Here is a 25,748-nt window from a genome sequence, read left to right as displayed (position 1 = left end):
CGCTTCCAGAGCATTTAACCTCACACTTGGATCAGCAGTTGCTTTTCTTTCAGCGCAGTTTCCTCCCCTCTCCCTCCTTTCTTCCTTCCTCCCTCCTTGACAACAGGCTATTATTATGCAGGGAATGCAAAGGGCTGTGAGGACAAAACTGTCCATCTCCTTGTGTATAATCGGGATCGACAGGTTCAATCATTCATTTTCTTTTGCACACTGTCAACTAGTTATTGGTGACCCTGCATGTGAGGTCGCTGCTGTGTATTTCCATAAAAATCAGCACTCCTAATCTTGAAATGAGATGTTTGGAATGAACCACAGGGAGAAAAATGCCCAGAAAGGAGTCCAAAAACAACTTTTGAATGGACTAAAGGTCCTAGTTCTTGGCAGTGAGAAACTTTGTGTGTTTTCTTGCAGTTGTTTGTGTGTCTTTGTGGTCTTTGCATCTCCATGAGGTCCTGTTATGGCTTTGGGGAACTGGTTTGTATTTCTGTGGTCATTTTGCATCTGTCTGCAAAAAGTTTGTGTCTCTTTTCATTTTACGCTCCTCTCTGCAGTCATTTGATTACATTACACAGAGAACAAGCCCTTACTGTCTGAATCTAGTGAAGCAGGCAGAAACACGGGAGGGCAATGAAATTGTGCTTCTCCAAGATTCTTCATTTCAAATTATTTTATAACTCCCGTCTTCACAAAGTACTGGTATTTTTTGCCAATATGTAACCACAGCAAAATGATGCGCTGCTCCATGATGTTGATCTTGGGAGAGAATAACCTAAAGAGCTGATTTTCTCTGCATTGCTCACTGATGTTTAGCTGAGTGGCGAGACTGGTTAAAAGAGGCTTTGCAGGAAGTCAAAAAGTGGCGAATCAGCTGTACTAAAAGACAGTGGGGGAAAGGACTGTCTGCAAACACTTCTGGTAAGCAATTCATAAAAATTCCACGCAGGAAATAGCATGTTAATAGCTGGTAAAAGCAAGCTGTAAAACACCCCTTACAGTACAGGAACACAATTGCACCTGCACACGTAACAGGAATCATTACAGAAAAAATGAGAATTGTTCTGTTGAGATTGGTGAAAGAAATTCTGAGATGTGTAATGTGCACATCACGTTTTATGAGACAGAGCAGGTGGTTGGTGCAGAGTCCGCCTTTGTGCCCCGTTTGTTGCTCACAATTGTACCTTTGTGAGTGACTTAGGATCATAATGGCAAACACGAGCACTCCCAACAAGGAAATCGAGCCAGTCGTGAAAGTATAAAGTTTCAATTTGCCACATTGAAGCTGTCCGAAGAGGATCCCTTCATATTTAACAGTTTAATATCAAGCTGTTTCATAGTTCCTCGCTGCCAGTGAGCACTCTTCATTATCATACTGTCTGCACAGAAAGGCTGCTATGGAAAAAGACTCGAGGGATTCCCACTTCACTGGAGGTCCAACATTGTCAACCACAGATAGAATTTCATTTTGCACTTCCCATGAAACATTTTTCCCCTCTAATTTACAGTTTTATTATCTTGAAGCCTACTTACTGAAAGTGATTTCCACAAGTACGAATAGCCGTCTCTTTGGAAGTAAGTAGCAGAGTTACAGTCCCTGGTCATAAAGACGCTGCAATCTCCTTATAATGTATAATACTGGGTAGCCAACAAGTGTCCTATAGAGGTGGCCAATTATTGATTTGTAAGAATATTGTTTAAAATAATATAAAGACTGAAACTAACCTGGTTTAAACCCCATTTCAGTTTTCCACTCTATGATTCAGATGCTTTTTGGGGTACTTGGATCCTCATAGTACTTTGTTTTGTTTGTACAACTGCACATCCCTCCATACATCTGGTATGGAAACATATTACATGTCCAAAAGAAAGCATTAGAAATGTTACGGAGCATCGCACGAAGCATACAAAATTAGATGATCGCTTGCGTCGCTGGTTGTTTACGCCAAGAACTGGGATAAAACACTGTTCTCTCAGATTGCTAGTCACACAGTACCAACCATTAACCTGCATCATAGCTGTAGCCGAAATTACAGAGTGGAAAGAAAATGACTGTCATTTAATATCATAGTCGCTCTGACAAGCACTGGATGTTGAATTGTCACGTGGAGGCGTGCCATGTTGTTTCATCTATAAGTGTTCGCAAAGGCATCCTGAAATGTAACAGTCTCAGTTAGCCATCTCTTTAGCTTTTTAGAGGCCAGACATTAATATGAAGGTTATGTTGCACACCTCTAATGTCTGATCGTGTTTAAATAACCAGACAGACGTGTCCAAATTCACGCTCACACACCAAATAGACATGAAATAGAGGGAAATTTACACAAAAAAAAAAAAAAAAAAAAAAAAGTGCCAGTGTAAAAACACTGATACCAGGCTGTCATGTAGGGAGAAAAACACCTGCTCTTGGCCTCCTTTACTCGGTGCTCATAGGACAGACCCATCAGCAGAACCCAGTCTTTATTATGAGGAGAGTTTGTTTTGCATGACTACAGCACTATTGTGTTGCAGAAATCTATCCACAGACGGGGTTACCTTGTGTCAGAATGACACATGCAAAACACACAGGAATCAATAAGAGCCAAGTTGTCATTGCTGATAACCAGTGGACAGCAGAGGTGAAAGATGAGAGGAACATTTCACCTATTAGCCTGGGTGGTATTTCAAGTAGATACATTCTGCCTCCTTGAATGTCAACCCACTTTTTACATTTGTATTAGTTGGTTTAGTGATATTAACTTTTTTGCCATTTTTAAAAACATTTCATATTTGTGTCCATCATTTTTTGCTTTGATTACTTCTATACAAAACCAAAAGTGAGTTGCAGTAAAACAAGAGTCTGCAGACAAGCCATCAGTTCTTTCACATCCAAATGCTACTATAGGCAAAAACACCTATATGCTAAGATGCAAGTTAGGATGCTCATCACAGTTTAGCATTTTAACTTCATTTGGGATGAATGTTGAGCACCTAAACCAGGTTCAACTGGGCTGTTTTGCCTTTTATTATTGCAAATTAGCTAAAAAATATATTCTTAGCAAATAGCCCAACCTATTAAGATTGGAAATGACTAAAAACAAAATGTTTCAAAAGTTAAAAATAAATCAGAGAACATGTCAGACTTTTAATTTGTTAGAAAACAACTCGCTGTGCTGCCATTCTGTCAAGTTTCCTACTGAAAAAGAGTTTAGGGGTTTCTTTTCTCAGCTATAAGCCAAGTGTGGAGATGCTACGAGCTACATATTTCATTTTAAGCACGAATGATTATATTACTTGAATAAACCACCTCGGTATAATCAGAAAGCCCCTTCTCCCCTTGTGTAATAATGGGATACGTCTGTTTTGAGCAGGGCTTCAATCTGTGGTTTGGCCACATTTATAGAGTCAGCACATTCTACCCCAATACCTCGCTCCAATATACGAAATTCCTCTGAAAGCATAAACTTTAAATGGAAAAACAGATTTGCCTACTCACTCTTACAGACCGTTTAAGCCACGTTCTAGCACATTTGTCTCCCATTACAGTCATGAGAATGCCAAAGCTCTGTGAGGGAAGCCGCAGGAGGTATTGATCGGCTTTGGTTTATCTGATGCATGGGTCCCCAACTGCAGGCCTCAAGGGCTGGTGTCCTGCAGTTTTTAGATGTGTCCCTGATCCAACACAGCTGATTCAAATGGCTAAATGACCTCCTCAACATGTCCTGAAGTTCTCCAGAAGCCTGGTAATGAACTAATCATTTGATTCAGGTGTGTAGACCCAGGGTGAGATCTAAAACCTGCAGGACACCGGCCCTTGAGGCCTGGAGTTGGGGACCCCTGGTCTGATGCATGAATGACATATCATCGGTATGTTTGTGTTTCAGTGTCCTCACAGGACAAAAAGGTTTGAACAAAGCTGTTTTTTTTCCTTTCTTGAAATCATTTAGACAAGAATATTGAGATGAAATCGCTCCATTAAATATAATCACAGTGTAATTATAGCTGGAGCCAGGAAACAGTGATAGGGAATCAACTAGTCTGTCCACACTATGTTAATTCTGGTTAAAGCCTGGCTTTCTGTTTCTCTTTGCTTCCAGTCTGATCTAGGGAGACAGTAGCAATGATTATACAAGGTAATCTCAGTGTTTTTAACAGTTTAAAACTACACGGTAGTGATGGCCAAATGAAGCTTTCCGAAGCACTGAAGCTTGTATTGAAAAACGGTTCATTACTCGAAGCTTTTCAACACAGTCCTCTCCGGTGACATCTGGTGGTGAAAATTTTGAAGAGCAGCTTGAATCTGCAAAATAAAACGGACTGCTCAATTATCACTGCTCACTCAAGAGTGGAGTTCTCTCTGATATTGGGCCACCGTTCCGTTGCTTTGAACATGTAATTGGTTTTGTTTTCTCGATTGGGGGGCTGAAAAAAATGTAATGCGTATCTGCGTAATACATTTTGATCAATAAACTTTCCCTATTTAAACATGCACTATGGTGGCCTTTCTTTGCTCATAACTCCTTGATGTTGGTAAATACAATAAGTGAGCAATATATCTAATATACATATGATAATGCACAGCACATTATGGAGTATGCCCCTGCTGTGAAGTCCTGCCTCCATCTACTTGTCGTTTAATCACTGGACAGCTGGACAGGTTCATACAAAATATTAGATGAGGCCAATTGTCCTATACATATTTTTGACCTAGGGGTGGGATTGATTGTGAACTGGAAAGGGAAAATGCTTAGGAAGCTGAGTACGGCTGCATCGTCACTGATTTGTAGAATCATTTTGATTCGATACAGGATCCGATTCAATTTGATTGGAATCTGGAAAGTTTTGCCTCAGTCAGAAATATTACAATTCTGATCATTTAACAGTATATATCCATAATTTCGTATCTATTAAAAGAAAGCTGACACATGTGAGACTTAATTAGAGATGTAAACAGAGAGTTATGAAACCTGCAGCTGCAGAAGCCAGCGAAAAAAAAGGAGGCAAACACAGCGCGGACCCGACGACACACCAAAATCTGACTCTGACGCGTCGGGTCCGCGCTCTGTGTTCACGTTTGTATGCAGAATCCGTAAACCTGCTCCCAGTTACTGTTTTAGCTGTATGGTGTTTGACGACATGTTGTGAGGTTTAACCTGAGATGCTGGCGTTTCAGGCATAATAACGTTAATTTACAAATCGACACGGGATTTTAATGAATCAATATCACTTTATTCAATTTAGCATGGATTGTAATCAGAAAGGCGATAATCAAAACCCACCCCTAATCAAGAACTTGCAAAGTAAAAACATGATCAATGTAAGGTAGCCCTTTTGTTATTTACAGTTAACAAGAGGATTAGTGTTACTGTGCGCTGGCTGAGTCTGTTTCTTTTCTTAGAAATAGTTTCTCCTGCCCTGGAGAAAATCCACTTGCATGGAACAGAAGAGGCTGTGGAGTGCAGGAACTACACTGCAAGTTGGTAGATATGCAGGCATTCCTGGGTCCTGCAGACTATCACCTAAAAACAATAAACAAAATGATTTTCTAAACTGTGTAGCAATGTCATGTACGTATAGTGTCAAATACATTTTTGTAGTCTTCATCAGCTTTAATTCACATGGAAGTGTTCCTAAAGTCATATGCTGTAATGATATTTACATTATGAAAACATGATTTTGGACATTTCAAGTTTTTCACTTCGGCAGATAAAATGAATTGAGCAAAATCAACTCAAAATATTTCCACACGCCAGAACGTCCTCTCTTCCTCGCTGGCTCCATATCTGTCAGTGGAATGATTACCTCGTCGCTATCTGTCACCATCAACACACTCCACGAATCCCGTGGATGATTCACTTCCTTATATCTGTTTGAATCAGGTACCGAAGCAGTTACGTGCGTAATGAAGCTTCGGACGTCACTGGTCACGTGACTTTTGCCAAACGAAGCAAGCCTCGACACAGTGCTTCTGAACCAGTGTGTTGTTTTTTTCGACACACGCTCCGGAGCGTCAGCTTCAAGCGGGCCATCACTACTACACGGTAAAAACAAAGAGCATCATTTGTCAGCTCTAAGATTTTGCAAACGAGGGCATAAAAAAACTGTCAAGGCTTTGAAATTGGGTAACTTCAACCTGAGGTGAACAAAGACGTAATTTTTCACGCTCTGCTTCATTTGGCTTGGTTTTTGTTTAATAAATAATGACATGGTGTAATCGATTGATCTGAGGGTGTACTTTAGTTTTACCATGTCTGTGTTGTATCTAATGCGTGTACGCGCCCTTAATGAAAAGGAGCTTGTGATTGCAACCTTTTTAAATGATGATCACACCCAATAAATACAAGTTTAGGTTCAAAATAATTCACATGAATTAGGCAGTATTATAAGATACAGTACACTAGTTCCACTTTGTAACCTGGGTGGTTTTACACTGTTTATTTTGTGACGCAGCTGTTGGACCTACAGCACTGCTTAAATATCGCCATTACAGGCTTTGACTGTCACCCATATGCAATTTTACAGCTATGCTTAACTAAGCACTTGAGAGGAGTAAAATTAAGGGTTTCTGCAACTCCTGTTTTCTAATTTGTTAGCTCTTCACAGACATTCTCCTCTCTGCCACACCCTGCACCCACACTGATGGTCTTAACGTCCACAATTAACTTCAAGTCACCGCCCAGTCTGGCTGAAGGTACAAGACTTTCTTGATTTTAATTTAAATTAGTATAAACCTAAAAATGAAACCAATGACGAATAACACTGTTCCTTCTGTTTCAATCCAGTAGGCTCCTGGTATTCATGTGGATGTCTTTTTGACACATGCCACCCACCTAAACACTGCAAAGTAAGCACCCCACACCATGGAAATGGCACTCCACCCAAAACGGCACAAAAAATCTGATTCCAAGATTTCCAGATCCCAGTACTGATCAGGCATTTGCAGTGCACAGTGGAACACACCTAATGTCCATTGCCCCAACTGGTCTGAGCTGTTTTTGATTTCAGAAGGGGGTTTTCTGGTTGTTCTCATCCTTTAAAGCAAACATCAACTGAATATGCTTAGCTCATACTCCCAAACCCACTTCTTTGCCCTTGTAAATTGCCTGTCAGCCCTTATTCTCTCAGAAAAGTAAACAAAAGAGGCTCGTAAAGCAAAACTGTTAAGAAGACGAGAAAGAAAAAATATGGATACATCTGTCAGGCAACAAATGACATCTGCTTGATAGGAGCAGGCGTTCTTCTTTTATTTAGAAGAGCTGCCTAAGCTTCACATTGAGGAAGTCATTCTGAGCTATAACTCTATCTTTGTCTGCAGCAGCAGCAGACAAAACCCAGTGAAGAGTGCAAAGGCTAGGGTGACAGCAGGTTAGCAAACTGCCTGAGTGTCTTTAACAGGCTCTATAATGGACTGCGGTTGTCTTCAGCGAGCATCTGTTGGACCCCATGTTTTATGGCTCCGTCCTTATTGTGTCTCCAGTAAAGCCCAACGAGCAGAGAGCTGAACAGTCAAGGTAGACTTAATGTCTGCTTGGGGTTTTTTCTCAGGGAAATACGAGTTGCAGTCATGAATCAGATCTACCGTGTCAGTGTGCCTTTATTTGTGAAATGTCCATTCATCAGTAATGTGGCTGCAGATCTTAAAGCACAGTGATTGTATAACTGTGCAAAGGTGCAGTTTTTACCCATGCTAACAATTCAATTCAATTTTATTTATACAGCGTGAAATCACAACAACTATTGCCTCATGGCGCTTTATATTGTAAGGTAAACCCTACAATAATACACACAGAGAAAAACCCAACAATCATATGACCCCCTATGAGCAAGCACTTTGGCAACAGTGGGAAGGAAAAACTCCCTTTTAACAGGAAGAAACCTCTGGCAGAACCAGGCTCAGGGAGGGGCGGGGCCATCTGCTGTGAGCGGCTGAAGTGAGAGAAGGAAGGGTCTCATCATTTATGGGTATGGATCGAAATATAGCAGCAATCACCAGGACGCTTCGGACTTTCTCGACTTGAAACAGGATCTTGAGATCAGCACCTTCTCTCAAAGTATGTAATCATTACTTATGCTTCTAGCATTACAGCTTACTGCTGCTATTATTCGACACTTGTGCCAAACAGTGAAACGGTACATTATATGTTCTATATGCTCTCATTAAAGTCAGATTTATTCTAGATTTACAGTTGTACAGATGTAAAATTTAAGCAGATTTTTAACCTAAAATAAGGAAATAGGAAATGTTAAAATAAAGTTTCCTGCATCTGAACAAGGCCTGACAACATAGTTTTATGGACACTCTGGTATCTTAAAACTAAATGTTCTTAAGCTGCTTTGTTAAGTCAAATGAATACAGTAAAAAAAGATAAATGATATTGATGAAACGCAGGTGTCAGAAATTATTTTAGGCAAGAACTTCAAGCTTTACACAATATAAGTAGTTACACACCTCATAAATCATACAATGTAAGACAGACTGGTCTTTAGATTGCACGGCAGAATGGAGTATACAACATTTGCCTCGTACTGTATACTGCCATGATTTACTGGGCACACTGGGATGGGGCTGTGAACTAATGGAATATCTAATGTCTCTGTGAAAGAGACTTTAATCAGTTGTGAGACCTCCAGCTTGCAACTTTACCATATAAATCTGAGATAGGCTGCACGGCAGAAGGCCCAGGCTGTGAGTTACATCCCGAGGCTCTGTGTGTTTATACTCTGTACATACAGTGTGGATTTACGTGAGAGGGGTTCCAGTAAAACTCAAGTCGCGTTGGGTATTTTTCGGTATATGCTTGTTGTACTTGTAAACAAAATCTCAGAGTACTCAAACATACACAAATCAAGATGTCATCAAACACATGATGATAATAGTACCATCTGCAGTATCATCATTTGCCAGAAAATCTCATCCCATCTGCCAGGATGTCAGCATTAATGCCGTTATGTCTTCATGCTTCCATTACTTCGTCACTGTTGTGGAGCAGCCACAGGTGTCTCACAATACCACAATTTACTGCTTGATATAAAACTGTCACAAGTGGATAATGCCCAGCCCTTGAATGCGCTTGCATCCGTGAAAGTCATGCGGTTTCACAGAGCTGTGCGCCGAACAGCTCGCAACTTTTTGTGTTGCGAACATGATGTCTCAGATCTGTCTGACCTTATTTTGCATTTTGTATGAGGCAACACGATAAAGCAGATGTGGTGTTTGGTGTTTTTTTTTAACTCTGTCTTTCAGAGTCACATGCTGTTTTTCCCCTTTTCAGAAGGATTACCACTTTCTGATACTGGACTTGTTCTTGTTTTTCCAGGTCTGATGACTACCATAAGAAAAAGGCTATTTATAGAAGTGTGTAGAAGTGTTGAACCGCTGAACATTTCTGTATTGTTTGCTAGGATGTATGGAAATATCTTTGCTAAGTTGTCTGTCATGTGTAGGCACTATACTGGTTCATCCCTTGTGCTATGTGTCTTTTTATGTTTGGATGATTCGTAGGTCAGTGTTAAGTGGCTTAACAAGCTCACACAAAAAGCACATTCCTCTAAGGTACAAGAACCTGACCAATGACCTGAGGATACTGTAAATAAAAGGCAAAGAAGTTCAGGCAAAGAACTCAAGTATCACACAGTGACACGCTTTTACTTGTTCTATTTTTACCACAATAATACTAAGTAACTTCCGCAAAATCATTGCTGTTAAAATGTTGCACTGGAGATAAAACTGTAATCATTCATGTGTCATTCTGTTGAATATTGGCGCACACTGAGGTGCGCAATCATGATGCGCACGAGGGGTTTTCAGCAACCACATGAACCACTACAGATGATCCACCTGTAATTAACCTCGTGAGCCATCGTGTGGTAAAAGCAGACCGAACAGGCTCCAACAGCATGTCCTTTGCACGACTATGTTTTCAGTCTTTCTATAGCCAATGTGGTCATTTAAAATCCTGTATCCAAGTCTTCAGGTCGCCCATCTATTTATACAGAAAAAATACGAAAATTCAAATAAGATCAAGGACATCGTGGGGTATTTGTTATACATTTGTCTTTATTATCCTTTATTTATCCAGGTGAGATTTAAATCTAATTTCCAAGAAAGGCCTGGCCAATAGGGCAGCAAAAGCTAATACGACACATAATAATATAACAAGTAAAAAACAAATACTATATTGCATACAGACAAGTGAGCACAAACGTGTGAATAATACAAAATAGCAGATCATTAAAAGCCACATTAAAAACAGTCACACTGGCTAAAAGAGCTATTCTCTCGCTTTAAATATACATACAGGACAACACATACAGTACACAAACAGTAAATATAAATTTAGAGTAACGCACCTTAAAATTTCTGGTTAATCACTTAATATCTTGAATTGCGTATCTCAGAACACTATCTTACTCTGCAATTTTTCCATTTGTACGTTAGCATTTCGACATTTTAAGATAATAACACGAAATTTCAACATTTGCAACTTAAAAACTTTGGTTAATAATTTTACATTTCAAATTGCTTATTACAATTTTTTCACTCAGAAATAATTTGAAATTTCGAGATACTTAGTAGGTGAAAAATTTACCAAAAATTTATAAATATTTTAATTTGGCAGTTGTTCGGGCAGGGGGTGTCTGTGTGTAATGTAAGTGGCTAATCTCCAAAAGTTGATTCTGTTCATCTGGACGTAGCGTTTTGTGGGAGAAACGTTTCGTCACTCATCCAAGTGACTTCTTCGAAGAAGTCACTTACTTAGGTAAACGTTACTTACCTGGATGATTGAGCATGCATCAAGACGTAAGTGGCTAATATGAAAATTTCAAGTTACACAAGCACACACTCTAGTGGACAAAGAACAGACTTCAGTGCACAAATTCTGACTGCGATGCGCCGCCAAAACACCAGAGGAACGTGTCAGTATTTTGATATCATTGTACCCATGTGGAGAAAGTAGCCGAAGAAGAAAAAGCCCCCTCAGCTGAGGAAAATGGCCGACGTTGAGATGGAGATCTCGTCCAGGAGAATGAATAATGGCAACGAGCACGTGTAAGTTATTAAATTACAGATACTTAAAGTTTGTGGCAGTAAGTTATAGGCCTCTTTCAGGTCGAATATGAAGGGAAGTGTTATCATTGCCGGGGCTAACGGAGTAGCAAGTTCACGTTGTTGCCGGGGCATGCTCACGATAGGCTAACGTTCTTGGCTAGCTAGCTAATGTTCTTCAGCGCGGCTAGCACTAAGTTTCGGTGATAGCATGTAGAAGTGTACCTCATCCGCGTTTGTGTGTATTTGCCTCAATAAAGTGTACCTGCTAAGCCACACGCAGTGTAAGGTTTGTACTCGCTCCCAAGCAGCTATCATGTAATGTAAGTTAGCATAGCAAAAATTATTCAGTGGATGTAGCTGCTTAGCACTAACTTTGCTAAAGACGGTTAGCATGTCAGAGCTAATGAGTGAAAATCATCTTGGCGGTCTCGCTCGGAGAAAGAGGGAGCAAGTGAAGGTTACACGGGGATTTACCGAGTGTCACTCTCTCATCAACGAGCGATTCTGATCAGTGTTTCTACAGCTTCATGCTTAACTGACCACGTTATATAATCCCGGTATGCCCGATGTTAAACACCTTACGCTTACCTAAAATGGTACACTTCGGGCGATGATGGGTTAAACTCGGAAATGAATGTTGTGTAAGCTATGAACTGATTTTTAGACTAAATGTTCACAATGACTGCAAGTTACCTCGAGGAAAGAATAGCTATCTTTATGATCTTTTTATGTACATGTATTAAAATTAAAACTACTGATCACGTTGCATGATGTTTGTTACTGTAAATCGTGTTCACTTCATTATTAAAGAAATAATAATTGGACAGAGTTTCCTATTTTTCCAGATTTAAAGGGGAAAAAATAATAGTGCCACAAGAAGATTTGATGTGTAACTGAAATTTTTAGTTGATTATCATAGTGTTTTATATCCCAGACACTTAAACTTAAGCACCTGTCAGTATTTTGGACAGATGGCAGAACTCTGTGCGTCTCATTTTATGGGATGTTATCAGTTGCATTCAGGGTCAGGCATTGCTATGGTCGTGTGTTCCTACTACCAGTCCAAAAACAATATTTGACACAGTTGTGTCTATTTTTTAGACCTTTGTTTCCTTTTGACTTCAGTCAGCCAAATAATTTAGCACTAAAGCAATTAAATTTTTTTTTTTTGAAACAGGAAGCAAGATCTGGAAAGCCATGAACGAAGTGGAAATGAGGACAGCGGCGACATATCTGAAGAGGAGGAGGAGGAGGTAGGGCTTGACAATGTGAGGACCTAAATGCCATCAAGTGGTGTCATCTCTTTTAACACAAAACTCAGACTATACCAAACTGTGCTACTATAACTTGCTGTAGGATCAACTTTTACCAAAATTTAGTAACACTTTTTGTCTACATCAGTCATTCTGAATACAGTCTAGGTTGGTTAGGTGGTAAAAACTCAAAGAAAACAAGATTATATCTGTTTACACCATAACTAAGAATTACAGAGATCATCTGTCAACTAAATTGATTGTTATCCTGGTATGTTCACATCCTAGGAGGAGGCTGAAACTAATGGCGAGAAGACAGAGGAGGGGTCCAAACATCACAGCAGTAGCGGTAAACACAAGCGGAAAAAACACAAGCATCGCAGTAAGCACAAAAAGCACAAACATGCCTCTGATGAGGACAAGGACCGCAAACGCAAGCATCGTCACAAACATAGGAAACACAAACGCAAAGAGGGCTCCTCTCCCTCTGCCGCTGTCCTCTTTGGCTCCTCTACTCATAGAAAAGCTGAATCTTCTCCTTCTTCTGGAAATCCAAGTCTGGATGACAGGGCCTTGCTGGAGGATTTGGAGAAACAGAGGGCCATGATCAAAGCTGAACTTGACAGCCAGTTGATGGAGGGAAAAGTTCAGTCTGGCATGGGTTTGATCCTTCAGGGGTATAACTCTGGATCTGAAGAGGATGGAGATGCAAGGTTCAGAAATGGAGAACCACGACAAAGGGGCAGCTCAGGTAAACCTATATCACCCAGAGGAAAAAGTGGCAAATCTAGACGGGACTCAACAGAGGGCAGTAAGTCTAGCTCCAAACGCCGTAGTCGGAGTAAGTCTGCAGACAAGCTAGCCAAGGAGTCTAAGCAGGACAAGGTGACCAAAAGCACCAAGGACACAGGTGTAAAAGACAGAGGGCGAGGAAGGAGCAGGTCAAAAGACAGGAAGGGTTCACACAGCACTGATAGGTCCAAGGAGAGAAGGAAGTCCAACTCTCCTTCCAGCTTCAGGGGAGAGCAGAAAGTCGGCCGCACTGATAAACGGTCCTCTCCGCAGCGGGATGACAGACCCAACCAGGAAAGAGTGAGCCGACGGTCCAGATCGCCTGGACGAGAACGGCCAAGTCGCTCAGACGCTGACCGGGACAAACGGCCAGCCAAGTCACCATCCAAGGACACTTCTTTAGGAAAGGAAAACCGCTCCCCTCATAGACGAGGGGCTCACAGCCCTGCAAGGAAACGCAGCGCTTCCCCTCGCCATAGAGATGCCCGCTACCCTTCGGCTAGTGCCTCAGAAAGGATATCAAAACAGAGCCACTCTCCATCCAGAACTAGGTTCTCGCCCCAGAGACGCCGTAGCCGCTCACTAGAGGTCAGGAGGCGAGATGCTGAGAGACAGGAGTCACCACTGAGGTTAGTGCACACCTCTGGCTTTTCCAACGTTTCCCATAATAAGCTGATTGTGACAGATGACAGAATTGTCTTTCAGTTTCAGATGAATAAAAGTGAGTTTGCAAAAATGTAAAATATTTGAGTGTTCATTTATAAAAGCTAAAGATTTATTTATTTATTTATTTTTTTGTAAACTGGAAGATAATGATATATTTAACTTAGTTTAAATGCTGATCCAAAGTTGCGGAGAAAAAAAAGTCTTGAAGGCGCAAAAGTAAAGTTATGACAGATTTTGAAATATTATTTTTTATGTTCTTCCAGGAAGCGCTCTCGGGCAGATGTTGGACCAGGCAGAGACCGATCGCGTGATACCAGTCCGAGATCATCGTCTCGCCGCAGGATGAGTCGCTCGCCTCTAAGACGACGGTCCCCATCGCCACGCCGCCGCTCCCGCTCTTCCCCCCGCAGACGGAGCAGGTCTCCACTGAGACGGAGGTGATGGCCGCTCACTTTTCACTCAACTTGTCTACATGTGACAGAAGACATTATCCCAAGTCACAACAAAGCAGTTCTCAAAAGTCGCTGGAGAACTCTTGTGTTTCTCTAATTAGTTTTTGGTGGTCCAACAGTTGTTTAGATATGAATTCTGTTTATATCCCTGTCTGCTAGTACCTTTCCCCCCTCTTTTCTTTTTGAAGTAAATAATGATTCCTGTCATCACGTCTGTGCCTCACAGGTCTGGGGAGAGAGACCGATATGGTCGACTCCGACAGTATCGACGCTCAATGTCCCGCGATCGGGAAAGAAGACGACGCAACAGAGATGAAGACAAGTTCAAGGGAAGTCTCTCAGAAGGCATGAAAGTCGATCAGGAGTCCTCAGAGGAAGAAGTGTAAGTAAAAGTGATATAAAAACTAAGATCCGATCGGGTTCGCCATACAGAGTTCAAATTTGCTGTGAAACGGTGTGGTACGTCTCTGCAGCCATTCATATCAACTGCTTTTGGTGAATTAATGCTGGCACTAATGAATCAAAACAAAGTTGAGTCCTTAGCATTTGTAGATATTGATTAGAAATAAGACAATTTTTACCATCTCGTCTTTGAGGACGTCCATGATCTGTAGCTGATATCATATCCTGTTTCACATTAATGCATCAGGGCACGATTTGTTGCTTAGTCGTTAACAGGAAAGTGTTTCCTTTGTAATTTTAATTTCTGGCATGTTTTTGCAGTTTGGAGGATTTTGATGGTGAGGAGATAGATGAAGAAGCTCTCATTGAGCAGCGCCGCCAACAGCGCATGGCCATCGTCCAGGTCTGTTTATACCCACGCTAATTCATGTCTGGAATTTTTGTAACTTCTATAAGTGGATTTGATGAGTGACCTTCTTACATCAGCTGTTCTTTCCACTTTACAGAAGTACAAAATCGTGAACGAGGACACCAATCAGACGTCAGAGCCCAGCAGCCCCCAGAGCAGCACACGTAGCCGTTCGCCCTCACCCGATGACATCTTGGAGCGAGTAGCCGCAGACGTGAAGGAGTACGAGCGCGAGAACGTTAACACCTTCGAGGCCAGCATCAAAGCCAAGCACAACCTCATCGCCCAGGAGAAAGATGGTAATGTTCCAATCAGAATGATGACTGTTAGCATACAAGGCCAACTGAATGAACCACACTGTCAGCTGTGAGCATCCTGGTTGGCTGCAAATTCAGGGGATCTCTTTAAAATAGTCTAATGGATTATAGGAGGATGCAGATATGTTCTTTTCCTTCTCCTTGTTAGCATGGAGAAGGACTTGAATCTCTTAAAGACTCTTGTATGTTACCCTATTACCTGCTTGTCACAATAAGAGCAAGCAGAAGCCTTTGAGAGTTTTTTTTTTTTAATTGTTATTAGTATTTTATTTATGTTTTTTAGCTGAAATGTTATTTCCAGAACTACTGCAGAGGTTGAAATCTACTTTTTCGCACCTGACACTGGCAGGTGTTTTGGCTGATCTGAGCATAAGTGGACAGCTTAAGCACAGAAGTGAATGCATTCAGGACACAGTAATGTCTGATTGCTTGAACTGCAGGAGGTCTGGGTGTGTTAGAGCCACTTGTTTTTAGCAGCGTGTTCTTTGATGTGTCCTTGGCCATACTACATCACTGCATACTGACCTGACATCCTACAAAGTATACTCTCTTCCTTTATGTGCTCCTGAATTTTATTATAAAGTTAAACAGGCAGAATGAATGAATTAAAAGTGGGAGACCCCATCTGTATTGTTTTGATTCTGCCATAGCTAACATATGAAATGCATTGCATTTCCCACCAGTTTAAATCAACGCATTTGGTCTTTGCGACTGTTTGTTTTTTGTTTTGCATATGAAGCGGAAGAATCCAAATTTAAATACCAGTGACCGCTGAAAACACATAACAAACACAGAGCTCGTTTAAAATGGTCAGTTTTAGGCCAAATACAAACGTGCCTTCATGTGTTATCTTAGCAAAAAGGAGACAGCTTGACCCAGGTAACGACAGACTGTTCTGCGCTGTCCTTCCTTTACTTCCACCCCTCACTTAAGCCTTTGAAATTTTTCTGAAAAGAGATTTGAGTCGCTGCCTGTGCCCACTTGATCACTGAAGAGCACAGTCTTCTGTGAGCATGGCGGAGAGATGAAACCTAACAGTTAAAAGCTCCTTCTGTCAGAGATGGCAATCTTTTGGACAGCCTGTTCCCAGTTTTCTGGCTGTGATTTTTGTTGAAAGCAAAATGGCACTTTTCAGTTTTTTATTTTTTTTTTCTTTCTTTCTTTTGGTTTTGTCACGGTCCCTTCAGCAGAAATGAATCAAATCAAGTTTATAAACGTGAAATGTGATTAAAAAGCGTTTTTACATTACTTGAAATTGGAGCTAGGACGCTGCATTAATATTGCTTCCCTGCAGTTTGGAACAATTTGGTATTTTCATTTTAACACAGGGGCATGTTAAAAAACGTCCAGTACAGGAAGTACACATGTCTAAAAGGGTATTTGGTGGCTCGTTTGTGTGAGAAATGCAGCGTTTTGTGATGCAGGGATTTTAATTTTGTTTCTTTCTGTCATGTGTTCATTCAGTTGCTGGCTTGTAATCCAAAGCCTGGTGTCTCTGCCACCTGCAGCATGTTTTGATCTCTGCAGAGTATGTGAATCAAACACAAGTTCCAGATATACTGTTTTTTACAACATGCTGAATGAGCAGAAACTCATCTTTTGCTGGTATAATTTGTTGTTGTTGTTGTTGTGTGTCTCAGGATCTAACCCGAAGAAGCCTTCAGCTCCAGACATGTTTACCGAGTCAGATGACATGTTTGCTGCAGACTTTGACGTAAGTATTTAAATACTGAGCTCAGTAGGGCATCTTAAAATCTTCACTTATTTTTAATTTGTGTCTTTGTGTCGTTCTTCAGAAGAGTGTAAATTATTGAGGCACACCAGTGAATTACTGACCTCTGTTTTTTTTCATGCTGTTTCTGCAGAGTGCCAGGATGAGAGCAGCAGGTGTAGGAAAGGACTTCAAGGAGAACCCCAACCTCAGGGACAACTGGACTGATGCTGAGGGTTACTACCGTAAGTGTTTCCTTTCTGTTAACTGTAGGTTAAGGTGACATTTTATGCTTGTTTAATGTCACCAGGAATGAAGGTTGTAGCCTGTTTGCGTTCGTCGCACATCAAAGTTTGTTTTTAAGTGCAACGAGAGACTTCGTCTCAGTCATTTTACACATTTGTAAATTGTGTTGTTGTTTAGGAGTGAATATCGGGGAGACGCTGGACAAACGTTACGACGTGTATGGCTACACTGGACAAGGTGTGTTCAGCAATGTGATCAGAGCCAGAGACACTGCCAGAGCCGGCCAGGAGGTGGCAATCAAGATCATCCGAAACAACGAGCTCATGTGAGTCTTCCCATGAATGCCAGCATTTCATATGTGAAAGTTATTGATCTGTTTAAATACCGTAATGGCTTCACTCCTGACAAGATGTATGTTTGAACAGGCACAAGACCGGATTAAAAGAGCTGGAATTCCTCAAGAAGCTGAATGACGCTGATCCCGATGACAAGTTCCACTGCCTGCGCCTTTTCAGGCACTTTTACCACAAGCAGCATCTTTGTTTGGTGTTTGAGCCTCTAAGGTACTCAGAGAGAGGACATCACATTCATTTTCATCATATTTTGAAAGGTGTGCTTTTCATCAATTACCTCAGCATAATTCATGAGTTTGTAAATTTTTCATTTGTAGCATGAATTTGCGAGAGGTGCTGAAGAAGTACGGTAAAGATGTTGGGCTTCACATCAAAGCTGTGCGTTCCTACAGCCAGCAGCTCTTCTTGGCTCTCAAGCTGCTCAAACGATGCAACATCCTCCACGCCGACATCAAGCCAGATAATATCCTGGTATGACTCAAATGCTCAGTCATCTTAAATCGGCTCACAGAATGACCAAAGTAGTTGTGCCACGTGTGATTTCTATTCATGTCTTTAAAAGGTGAATGAGTCAAAGACCATCCTGAAGCTGTGTGACTTTGGTTCGGCGTCACATGTTGCTGACAATGACATCACACCATATCTGGTCAGCAGATTTTACAGGGCTCCAGAAATTAGTAAGTACCACTATTTATTCTTTTCTTTAAATATTCACCATTAATCAGCTCGTTTTAAATTTGAAGTTTGCTCATAATTTCTTCCTCAGTCATAGGAAAGCCGTACGACTATGGCATCGACATGTGGTCCGTCGGCTGCACTCTGTACGAGCTTTACACAGGCAAAATCCTGCTTCCTGGATCTTCCAACAATCACATGCTCAAGCTGGCTATGGACCTCAAGGGCAAGATGCCCAACAAGGTGAAATTGCATCATATAATTTCAGTTCCTTTAGTGATTGTTTCCCCTTTTCTAGATGAAGGGAGATGTGTTGCTCTACTGTGCACTGTTCAAGAAGACTGATGCAATGTTTTGGATTCTTTCCACAGATGATCCGTAAAGGATTGTTCAAAGACCAGCACTTCGATCAGAATTTGAACTTCTTGTACATTGAAGTAGACAAAGTGACTGAAAGGGTAAGGTGTTCTTTCTTGCCTCTAAACCATTCTTTTTCTTTTTTTTTACATGTCCCTCTATTTTAATAGCAGTTTTAAAAGTTTTATATTTTTGTTGCTCAACGCCTTTAGGAGAAGGTGACAGTGATGAGCACCATCAACCCCACCAAAGACCTGCTGGCAGACATGATAGGAGGCCAGCGGCTGCCTGAGGACCAGAGGAAGAAGGTAATGCAGCTGAAGGACCTGCTGGATGGAACGCTGATGCTGGACCCAGCCAAGCGCATCAGTATCAACCAGGCTCTGCAGCACCCCTTTATCCAGGAGAAGATCTGAAACGCTGAACACCATACACTCCCAGAGCAACACAGACAGAGCCAACCACTAAACCTGCTCTGACGGGAACTCTGCAGTGAGGCAGACAACTCACAGACTGTTCAGAATGTCATGGATTTTTTTTTTTTTCGTCCTCAGCTTCATTTTGTTTATGGATGCATAATTGTGTTTTATTGTAAATAGATCATTGAAATGGTAGCCATTCTTGAAAACATAGGTTTTTTTTTTTTTCTTCAATTGTCACTGTAAACTTTTCCCTGATATCCAATGAGTTACAGTTTCTTTTTTTAATTTAACTGGCATCGGAGAAACAGATGTTTAAAAGAAAAATATGATTCCTGTAAATACTGTGTATGTCTATTGCATTAACAATCTCGAGCAGCAGACAGTTGAATTTTGTCGTAGTTGCAGACGTCCTAACATAAACACACCTTTCCTCTTTTATAACCACATTGCTCATTGTGGGGCGATGCATGCTTTTGAATGTGCACCCTTTGTGCTATAGATTTGCGTGGTGCAGGCCTGTAAAAATGCTCTGTATGTGCATCAGTGTCCCACATGTGACGACGACAACCTCCCCGCTCCACCACTAACCAGTCCTCGGGTCTCGAGGTCTGAGCTGAAGGAATAGATGCATATTATGGACTCCTTACAAAAAGTTTTTGTTTTGTTTTTTCTTAATTTTTAAAGCAGGTAGTCATTGTTTTCTGTTGCCGGTCGATTCCATTTTTAACCTTCCTCTCCCTCCAGCACTCTGGCTAGGTCGTGGCTCTTAAGGCTCTCACATTCAAGTGCCTCCTGTACGAGCCTAGTGTGTTAAAACACCAAACAATGCTGGCCGATTGAAGCCAACCCCACCTCTCTTCCACTGTTGTATATAGTCCATAGTTACTGTCATTTCATGTATGATTTGTTTTGTTTCAAGTAAGTGGTTAAAAAAAAAAAAAATCTTGTGATTTCAATAAAGAATAGTTGTGGAAACGCTGCTGAAAGAGCACCTTCAGTATAAGAAGTTTTTAGTAATAAAATGTTTCCTATTGTATACCAAACACCCTTTCTTCATTTGAATGTGATGTAGCACTGTTCAGCTTGTTTATCCATAATTTTAATGGCTTTTCTGGTGTAGAGATGCATGAACAGAATTGAGAATGGAGAGGGGGGGGGGGGTGTCTTACTTCACAGGATCCTCCGTCTCCGCTAAGTGAACTCTTAAGGATGCAAAGGGGGTGTTGGAAAAGGTGGCAAGCTTCCTTTTTTTTTTTTTTTTTTTTTTTTTTGAGAGGGAAGGAAAAAATTGTTGAGACAGCCGCAGCCTCTGAGCATCAAAAGTAAAAGCGCTCCATCTTGTATCCCGTTGGAACAATTTAAAGGTCTCTTGCTCTCCCTCTCCGCAGTCTAACCGTAGCCTTCGTTCTCGTTGTATGATTGCACTTGTGTCGAGCTCCTTAAAAGCATAATGGGAGTCTCGCTTAGAAAAGACTCCGATTTTTTTTTTCTCGCTCTGGAAAGTCAGGCGGGGAGAGAGGGGGGTGGAAGTGATGCAAGATCTCACTGTGCTCACACTAAAAGGACTTCTGATTGGAGCTGATGGGCTGTCAGCTTTAAGGGGCCTGTAAATAGACGTGGGCTATAGACCTGCTGGCTTTAATCTCAACATAGATGAGGACGTGACTGCTTTTAATGTGAATATGTAACCAAACATGTAATTTATATCCATCAACTTCATGAGCTCCAACCTTACAGTGTAGTCTCTGTTGATGATCAAAAGAGGGCATCAGGAACACTCGCGCTTCTCTGAATGAATTTACTCATGTTGGAACATTGTGTTTACTTTTAATGGCAGAATATTTCCACACAGTAGTCTGAAGTAGCATCAGACTATTTTATTTTGTATCTTGCAGTCTTTTTCTTCTTTTTTTTAAATAAACTTGCACAATATTGTTCCTTTTAGTGACTTTGATTTATAGTAAATTGAGGTGGATGTTTGCAGAGTTGCTGAAGTAGCTCGGTTTCTTATCTTGGGTTTGTGTCTTTATGAAAACAGGCACAGAGTTCAAAGCAATATGTTTCATATAATATCAAAACCGCAGTATAAAGAAGGGAAGACACTTAAAATATAATTTCCATTTTTATTAAAACCATACAAACATTTGTAGTCAGTTATAAAAGAGCAAAGTGGCTCTTCTGGCAGAGGGGCAGCGCTGGGCACTTGAAGCTCCGCTCTGAGCCAGATCTGCCTGGCCTCTGCCCAGGGCCTGGGAATCCCTGCTATCAAAGTCAGTTCTGTATTGGCCCAGGATATCCCCTGCCCTAGTTCCTCTGCTAAAACTACAGCATGAGTAATGTATTTACAATATATATAAAAGCACAATAAATGTGAAAACAACAACGGAAAAAAAAAAGAAAAGTAGAATGCATTTCGCAAATCTCAACTTTTCTGATATCCAGACTTTTCTTATATAAATGTTCTGTGATTTTTCTCTTTTTTTCAGACCCCACAAGACACTTTACATGTTTACTTTTTATTCTTTTCATAATTCACAATGGAAGATTGGCAGTGATCTCTTTCTTTTCTGACAGGCAGATACATATAAGGCACATACCTCTGAAATTTCCTTCTTTCAAAGGGAAATGATTTCTACTTCTTTGAAAAAATGAAGAAGAAAAAAAAAACACACAACAAAACCAAAGAAAGTAAACACCATCAATGCACAGCTACAAAAATGACCAAAAAAGTACCAAAAAACAATAAAACAGTTTGTACCTCACTGCTTTGATGCAGAGTAAAAGGTAAACTACTCGATATTCTGTGTGCAGTCACACAAGACTGCAAGGCAATACTAACACTGTTGACAAAGTCACTGCAATACTTAATGGCAGTACACATTCTGAATTTAAGAGCTTTGGAGAGAACGATACGCATGATTTCCTATAAAACAAAACACGTCACTGTACAGCACTTTTCATTGGGAGCGGAAAACGCTGTGTGCTGTGGACCGCCATCAGTTATTAAGACAATTCAAAACCATAGAAAGTACTCAAATCAATCCATGTAAGCATCTTTCGTTTTTTGTTATTTCTTTTGTTTTTCTTTAAAAAAAAGCACCAAATCAAGGAGAGAAAGTCCATTTACACATCAGCTTCAAACAACCGTGCAATCCAATGTCAACAAAACAAACAGAATATAAAAACAGTTATATACACTTGTGAGTACCTTACCAGACTAACAAAATCAAGCCATTTAGATATTAAGTAGACAACAATCTACGGCGCCTTGAAGACTCGGATGTGTGGTCCGCGTTTTGGACTCGATACCGTGTCGAGGAAAAACACCACTTGGCAAAACTTGGTAGAAGCACTGAAACATTTACAGCTTCGCAAAAGGAACGTACAAACAAAAACGTAACAACAAATGTAAATATACCACTTGTTAAAACCTATGATATATAAAGTTGCTTTCGGGGCCTGTTGAATTCATGACCCGTGTCTCACTTCCTATGATGACAATGGATTCATCTGCTTTGTACCAGTGGGAGCGGTGCACAACTGATACGTGGGCACGTGGGCTAGTCTATGCACTCGTATAGACAGTGTTAAATGTTTCACTTGAGTACATGCATTTATTTTATTTATTTTTTTACCGACAGGGCGTACAGCAAAAACAGTAACAATACACAGAATACTGATTCAAGGGCGTGAGCTTTTGCTCACCATCACGTAGTTTTACAAAGAGAAGGGCTTCCAAAAATAGCCTTCATTCCAGAAAAGGAATATAACTATTTATTTATACACAATTTTTGACACATCCCGTTTCTTTGTAGGATGACATTTTTACAAAATAAAAAAGCAAGGGCTTGGCAACTGCCTGTTTCAGAACACTTCTAAGTACATAAAGTTCTCATAATTACCGCTTTTAACTTTGTCTTCACATACACCAGAGTTTTTCCTCTTCCTTTTCCTTTATTTTTCTACGGGAGGAGAAAGCAGAGAGCAGCTACTGTATTATAGCCAAGAACTTGCTCTCCTCAGCAAGGGTGGTGAGGAGAGAGCTCATATCTCCGATGGCCATGTTGTTTAGGCCAGGGACCACACTGTGGAAGGCAGCAGATGCCCGAGGGGTGGTGAGGCGTGAGGAGGTCCTGGACAGACCCTGGAAGACGGAGGGACTCAACGCTCCTGAGACCAAGCTGCCCTGGTCATAGCCATCCTCCAGCATGGCACCGAAGTCCAGACTTACCCCTTCATCTAATACACCGGGAACACTACCGTCCACTGTGCTGGTCACCTGATCTGCACCAGGGGAGAGAAGAGCAACCGAAACCCCGTTGCCGCTTCCACCACCTTGTCCCTCAGATGCAGCTATGGAGTCCAACAAGCACTGATCTTCCAGAACATGGAATGTGGAGGTCTTATGATCTGCTGGTTCGTAAGAGGGGCAGTCAACAAAGCCCTGCTCTAAGTATCCATGATCCTGGGACTCCAGCTTCAGCCCAGAAACTTGATTCGCAAGGGAGCAGCTCTCGCCACTCCTCTGCAGTTGTGCTTGTTGAGTGACGCAAGATTCGTTTTCATTGGTGCTCCCGGGACTGAGGTATTGCTGGGTTCTGCCCAAGTTCCTGTTGATTGGTGGATGAGGAACATGTACCGGGCGATTGTGATGAAGAGCAGACCCCTGGGAGAGGCTGGGGAGGTAATCCATGGAGGCTCTGCTAAGGATTAGGTTGTTTCCTACCTGGCAAGAGCTGCTGTTGTGCTTCTGATGGAAGTGGCTCTGTTTTTGAAATCCGTTGGAGGCCTGCTCTCTGAAGCCCTGGGGAAAAGGTCCATTGCTGATCTGTGTAAAATTAGACCTATTAAAGTTGTTTGTAGAGTTTTGACCAGTACCTCTCATTTCCAAGCAGGAGTTAGGTGATGTCTCTAGCTTCACTCCAGGGTTTACGCAGCAAGCACTTTGAGACTGATTAGCTTGGGCGCAACTGTTCTGGAAATCAACGGGTACTTGCTGCTGAATAACCATGTTTCCAAACCTGCCAAAAGGTGCAGACACAGGCCCGTGTTCTGTGCTAGGCCACCTTCTACACTGCGCATGGTGGTTTTGATCCCTTGGAGGACACTTGTCAGCACTCCCAGAGCTCACTTCATTCCATTGGATGGGAAGTTTACTGGGGCTCTTCCTCTCTCGTAACTGTTGCTGCTGCTGCTGAAGACTATGGGACCCAGGGAAGGCCGTATTTGACCCCGGAGTTTGGATCTGGTCTATCTCCTCCATAGATAGGTGGGAGGTGTCCCTTTGGCTAGAAGCTATTTGGTCCTCATTGTGCATGTGGGAGCCATTGTCCAACTGAACTTGGGAGTGGAGATACTGCACCAGATCATCTGGTAATATATCCTCATCCCCAAGCAACAGCTCAGCCTCCCCATTGTCCTCCATTGCCAGAGCTTCTAAGGCCGCTTGTTCCGCAATGCTAGGGGTGTATGGTGAGTGCTGCAGGCCTCTGTGCAGGTTGCCTTCTGAGCGCGTGTAGTTCTGTAGGTTCAAATTTCGAGACTCAGGCGTACAGTGCAGAGCAAGAGGCGGAAGAGGGTGGAGGTTATTAAGGCTGCTGAAGCGCTGCACCGGAGGGAAACTACAAGTTTCAGGAGCCTGCGTCCGCACTGGGTCGCTAGCCCTCCGGTTTCCACTCAGTGGTCCCTCACCAGGGTAGAAGACCCTCCTCCTATTACCTGCATGTCCCGTGTAGCCATTGCTGTACCCACTGGTGGCGTCACTGCAGCGAGGTGGCCTGACTAGAGGTGGCAAACAGTGGTTGCTACCACCCTCATCCATCATGGCCATGCGGGTCTTCAAGCTCATGCGCTCCATGTTGGGTAGAGGCGTAGGAGGCGGGCCACCTGTTGCTGCTGCATACTTGGCTTTAAGGTGATAGTGCTGGGCTGGGGTTAAATTGAGCATCCCTCGTGATCCCCCTCCTCCTCCCCCAATGCCTACTACTCCCCCACCTCCACAGCCCCCAACTGAGAACACCCCTCCACCCCCTCCTCCCACCCCACCTCCATACTGGCTAGCTTCACTGGACCGACGGGAGGCATCGGTGGAGATGGGGTCGTAAGAGTCGGTGGAACTGAGGTTGTGGTGGCGGCGGTGGTGGGCGGCTGCTGCCGTGCCCTCGCTCTGGGAAGCCTGGCTAGAGCGACGGCTGGAGAAGCAGGGGGAGATGCCGGAGGAGCGCCGGCTGCTGCTCAGGTAGGCTGAACTGGTGGCGCTGCCGCTGCTGTCACGCCGGTCTCTGAGCAAGTTGAGCACTGTTAGCTCTGTGCTGCCCAGCTCAGCATGAGCAGGTGGCTGAGGGGCAGACACCCCCCACTGCCTGCCCAGACAGGTTCCTGGGGAGACACGCAGACAAAGAGATGGGAATGAGAAAAGTTTGGACACGATAAAGAGAAACGAGGGGAGGGGGGGAAAAAGTGTGGTGAAAATGGGATATTAGTCAAAGATGATGAGAAGAAGCCAAATAAGTTAAGTGTAAGTGTGGAGAGATCTTTCAAACAGATGTTACCACAGACAACTGGCAGCAGTTGGGCCATGAAACATCACATTACATGCTATTCTCTCCGATATGATTTACAGCTTGATATGGTCTTGATACCATTTTCCAGCAGAACAGTAAATTTTAAG

General features: G+C 42.1%; 2 protein-coding genes across 5 annotated transcripts in view; one reads left to right on the top strand and one right to left on the bottom strand.

Annotated features, from left to right (window-relative positions):
* Positions 1–5,811: 5,811 nt before the first annotated feature.
* Positions 5,812–20,121, top strand: prpf4bb (pre-mRNA processing factor 4Bb). 4 transcript variants are annotated; one of them, XM_086306602.1, is made up of 19 exons: positions 5,812–6,014; positions 6,567–6,664; positions 6,756–8,024; positions 9,291–11,023; positions 12,201–12,276; positions 12,568–13,697; positions 13,998–14,171; positions 14,413–14,568; positions 14,910–14,991; positions 15,095–15,296; positions 16,955–17,028; positions 17,180–17,270; positions 17,449–17,596; positions 17,697–17,834; positions 17,942–18,095; positions 18,187–18,301; positions 18,391–18,542; positions 18,671–18,757; positions 18,869–20,121. In XM_086306602.1, the coding sequence occupies exons 4-19, from the start codon at positions 10,965–10,967 to the stop codon at positions 19,070–19,072; spliced, it is 3,042 nt and encodes a 1,013-aa protein (XP_086162728.1). In that variant the 5' UTR covers positions 5,812–6,014; positions 6,567–6,664; positions 6,756–8,024; positions 9,291–10,964; the 3' UTR covers positions 19,073–20,121. The 4 variants fall into 4 exon arrangements, with proteins under 4 accessions (XP_086162728.1, XP_086162725.1, XP_086162726.1 ...); XM_086306599.1 differs by having other exon boundaries at positions 12,201–12,291; positions 12,565–13,697; XM_086306601.1 differs by having other exon boundaries at positions 5,813–6,014; positions 12,565–13,697.
* A 1,066-nt stretch (positions 20,122–21,187) lies between these two features.
* The window catches only part of gli3 (GLI family zinc finger 3), a 96,750-nt gene continuing 92,189 nt past the window's right edge, over positions 21,188–25,748 (bottom strand). The window contains exon 15 of the mRNA XM_086306598.1: positions 21,188–25,456. Within this exon, the coding sequence (XP_086162724.1) occupies positions 23,067–25,456 (2,390 nt within the window). The 3' untranslated portion in view covers positions 21,188–23,066. The remainder of the gene's footprint in view (positions 25,457–25,748) is intronic.

This window comes from Aulonocara sp. 'chitande type north' Nkhata Bay, linkage group LG9 (genome assembly GCF_057382095.1).
Source record: "Aulonocara sp. 'chitande type north' Nkhata Bay isolate Kocher_YH1m ecotype deep benthic linkage group LG9, A_spYH_male_GT1.1, whole genome shotgun sequence".
NCBI classification, from domain to species: Eukaryota; Metazoa; Chordata; class Actinopteri; order Cichliformes; family Cichlidae; genus Aulonocara; species Aulonocara sp. 'chitande type north' Nkhata Bay.
The sequence above is the reverse complement of the archived record's forward strand: the minus strand, read 5'-3'. Positions and strand labels throughout refer to the sequence as shown.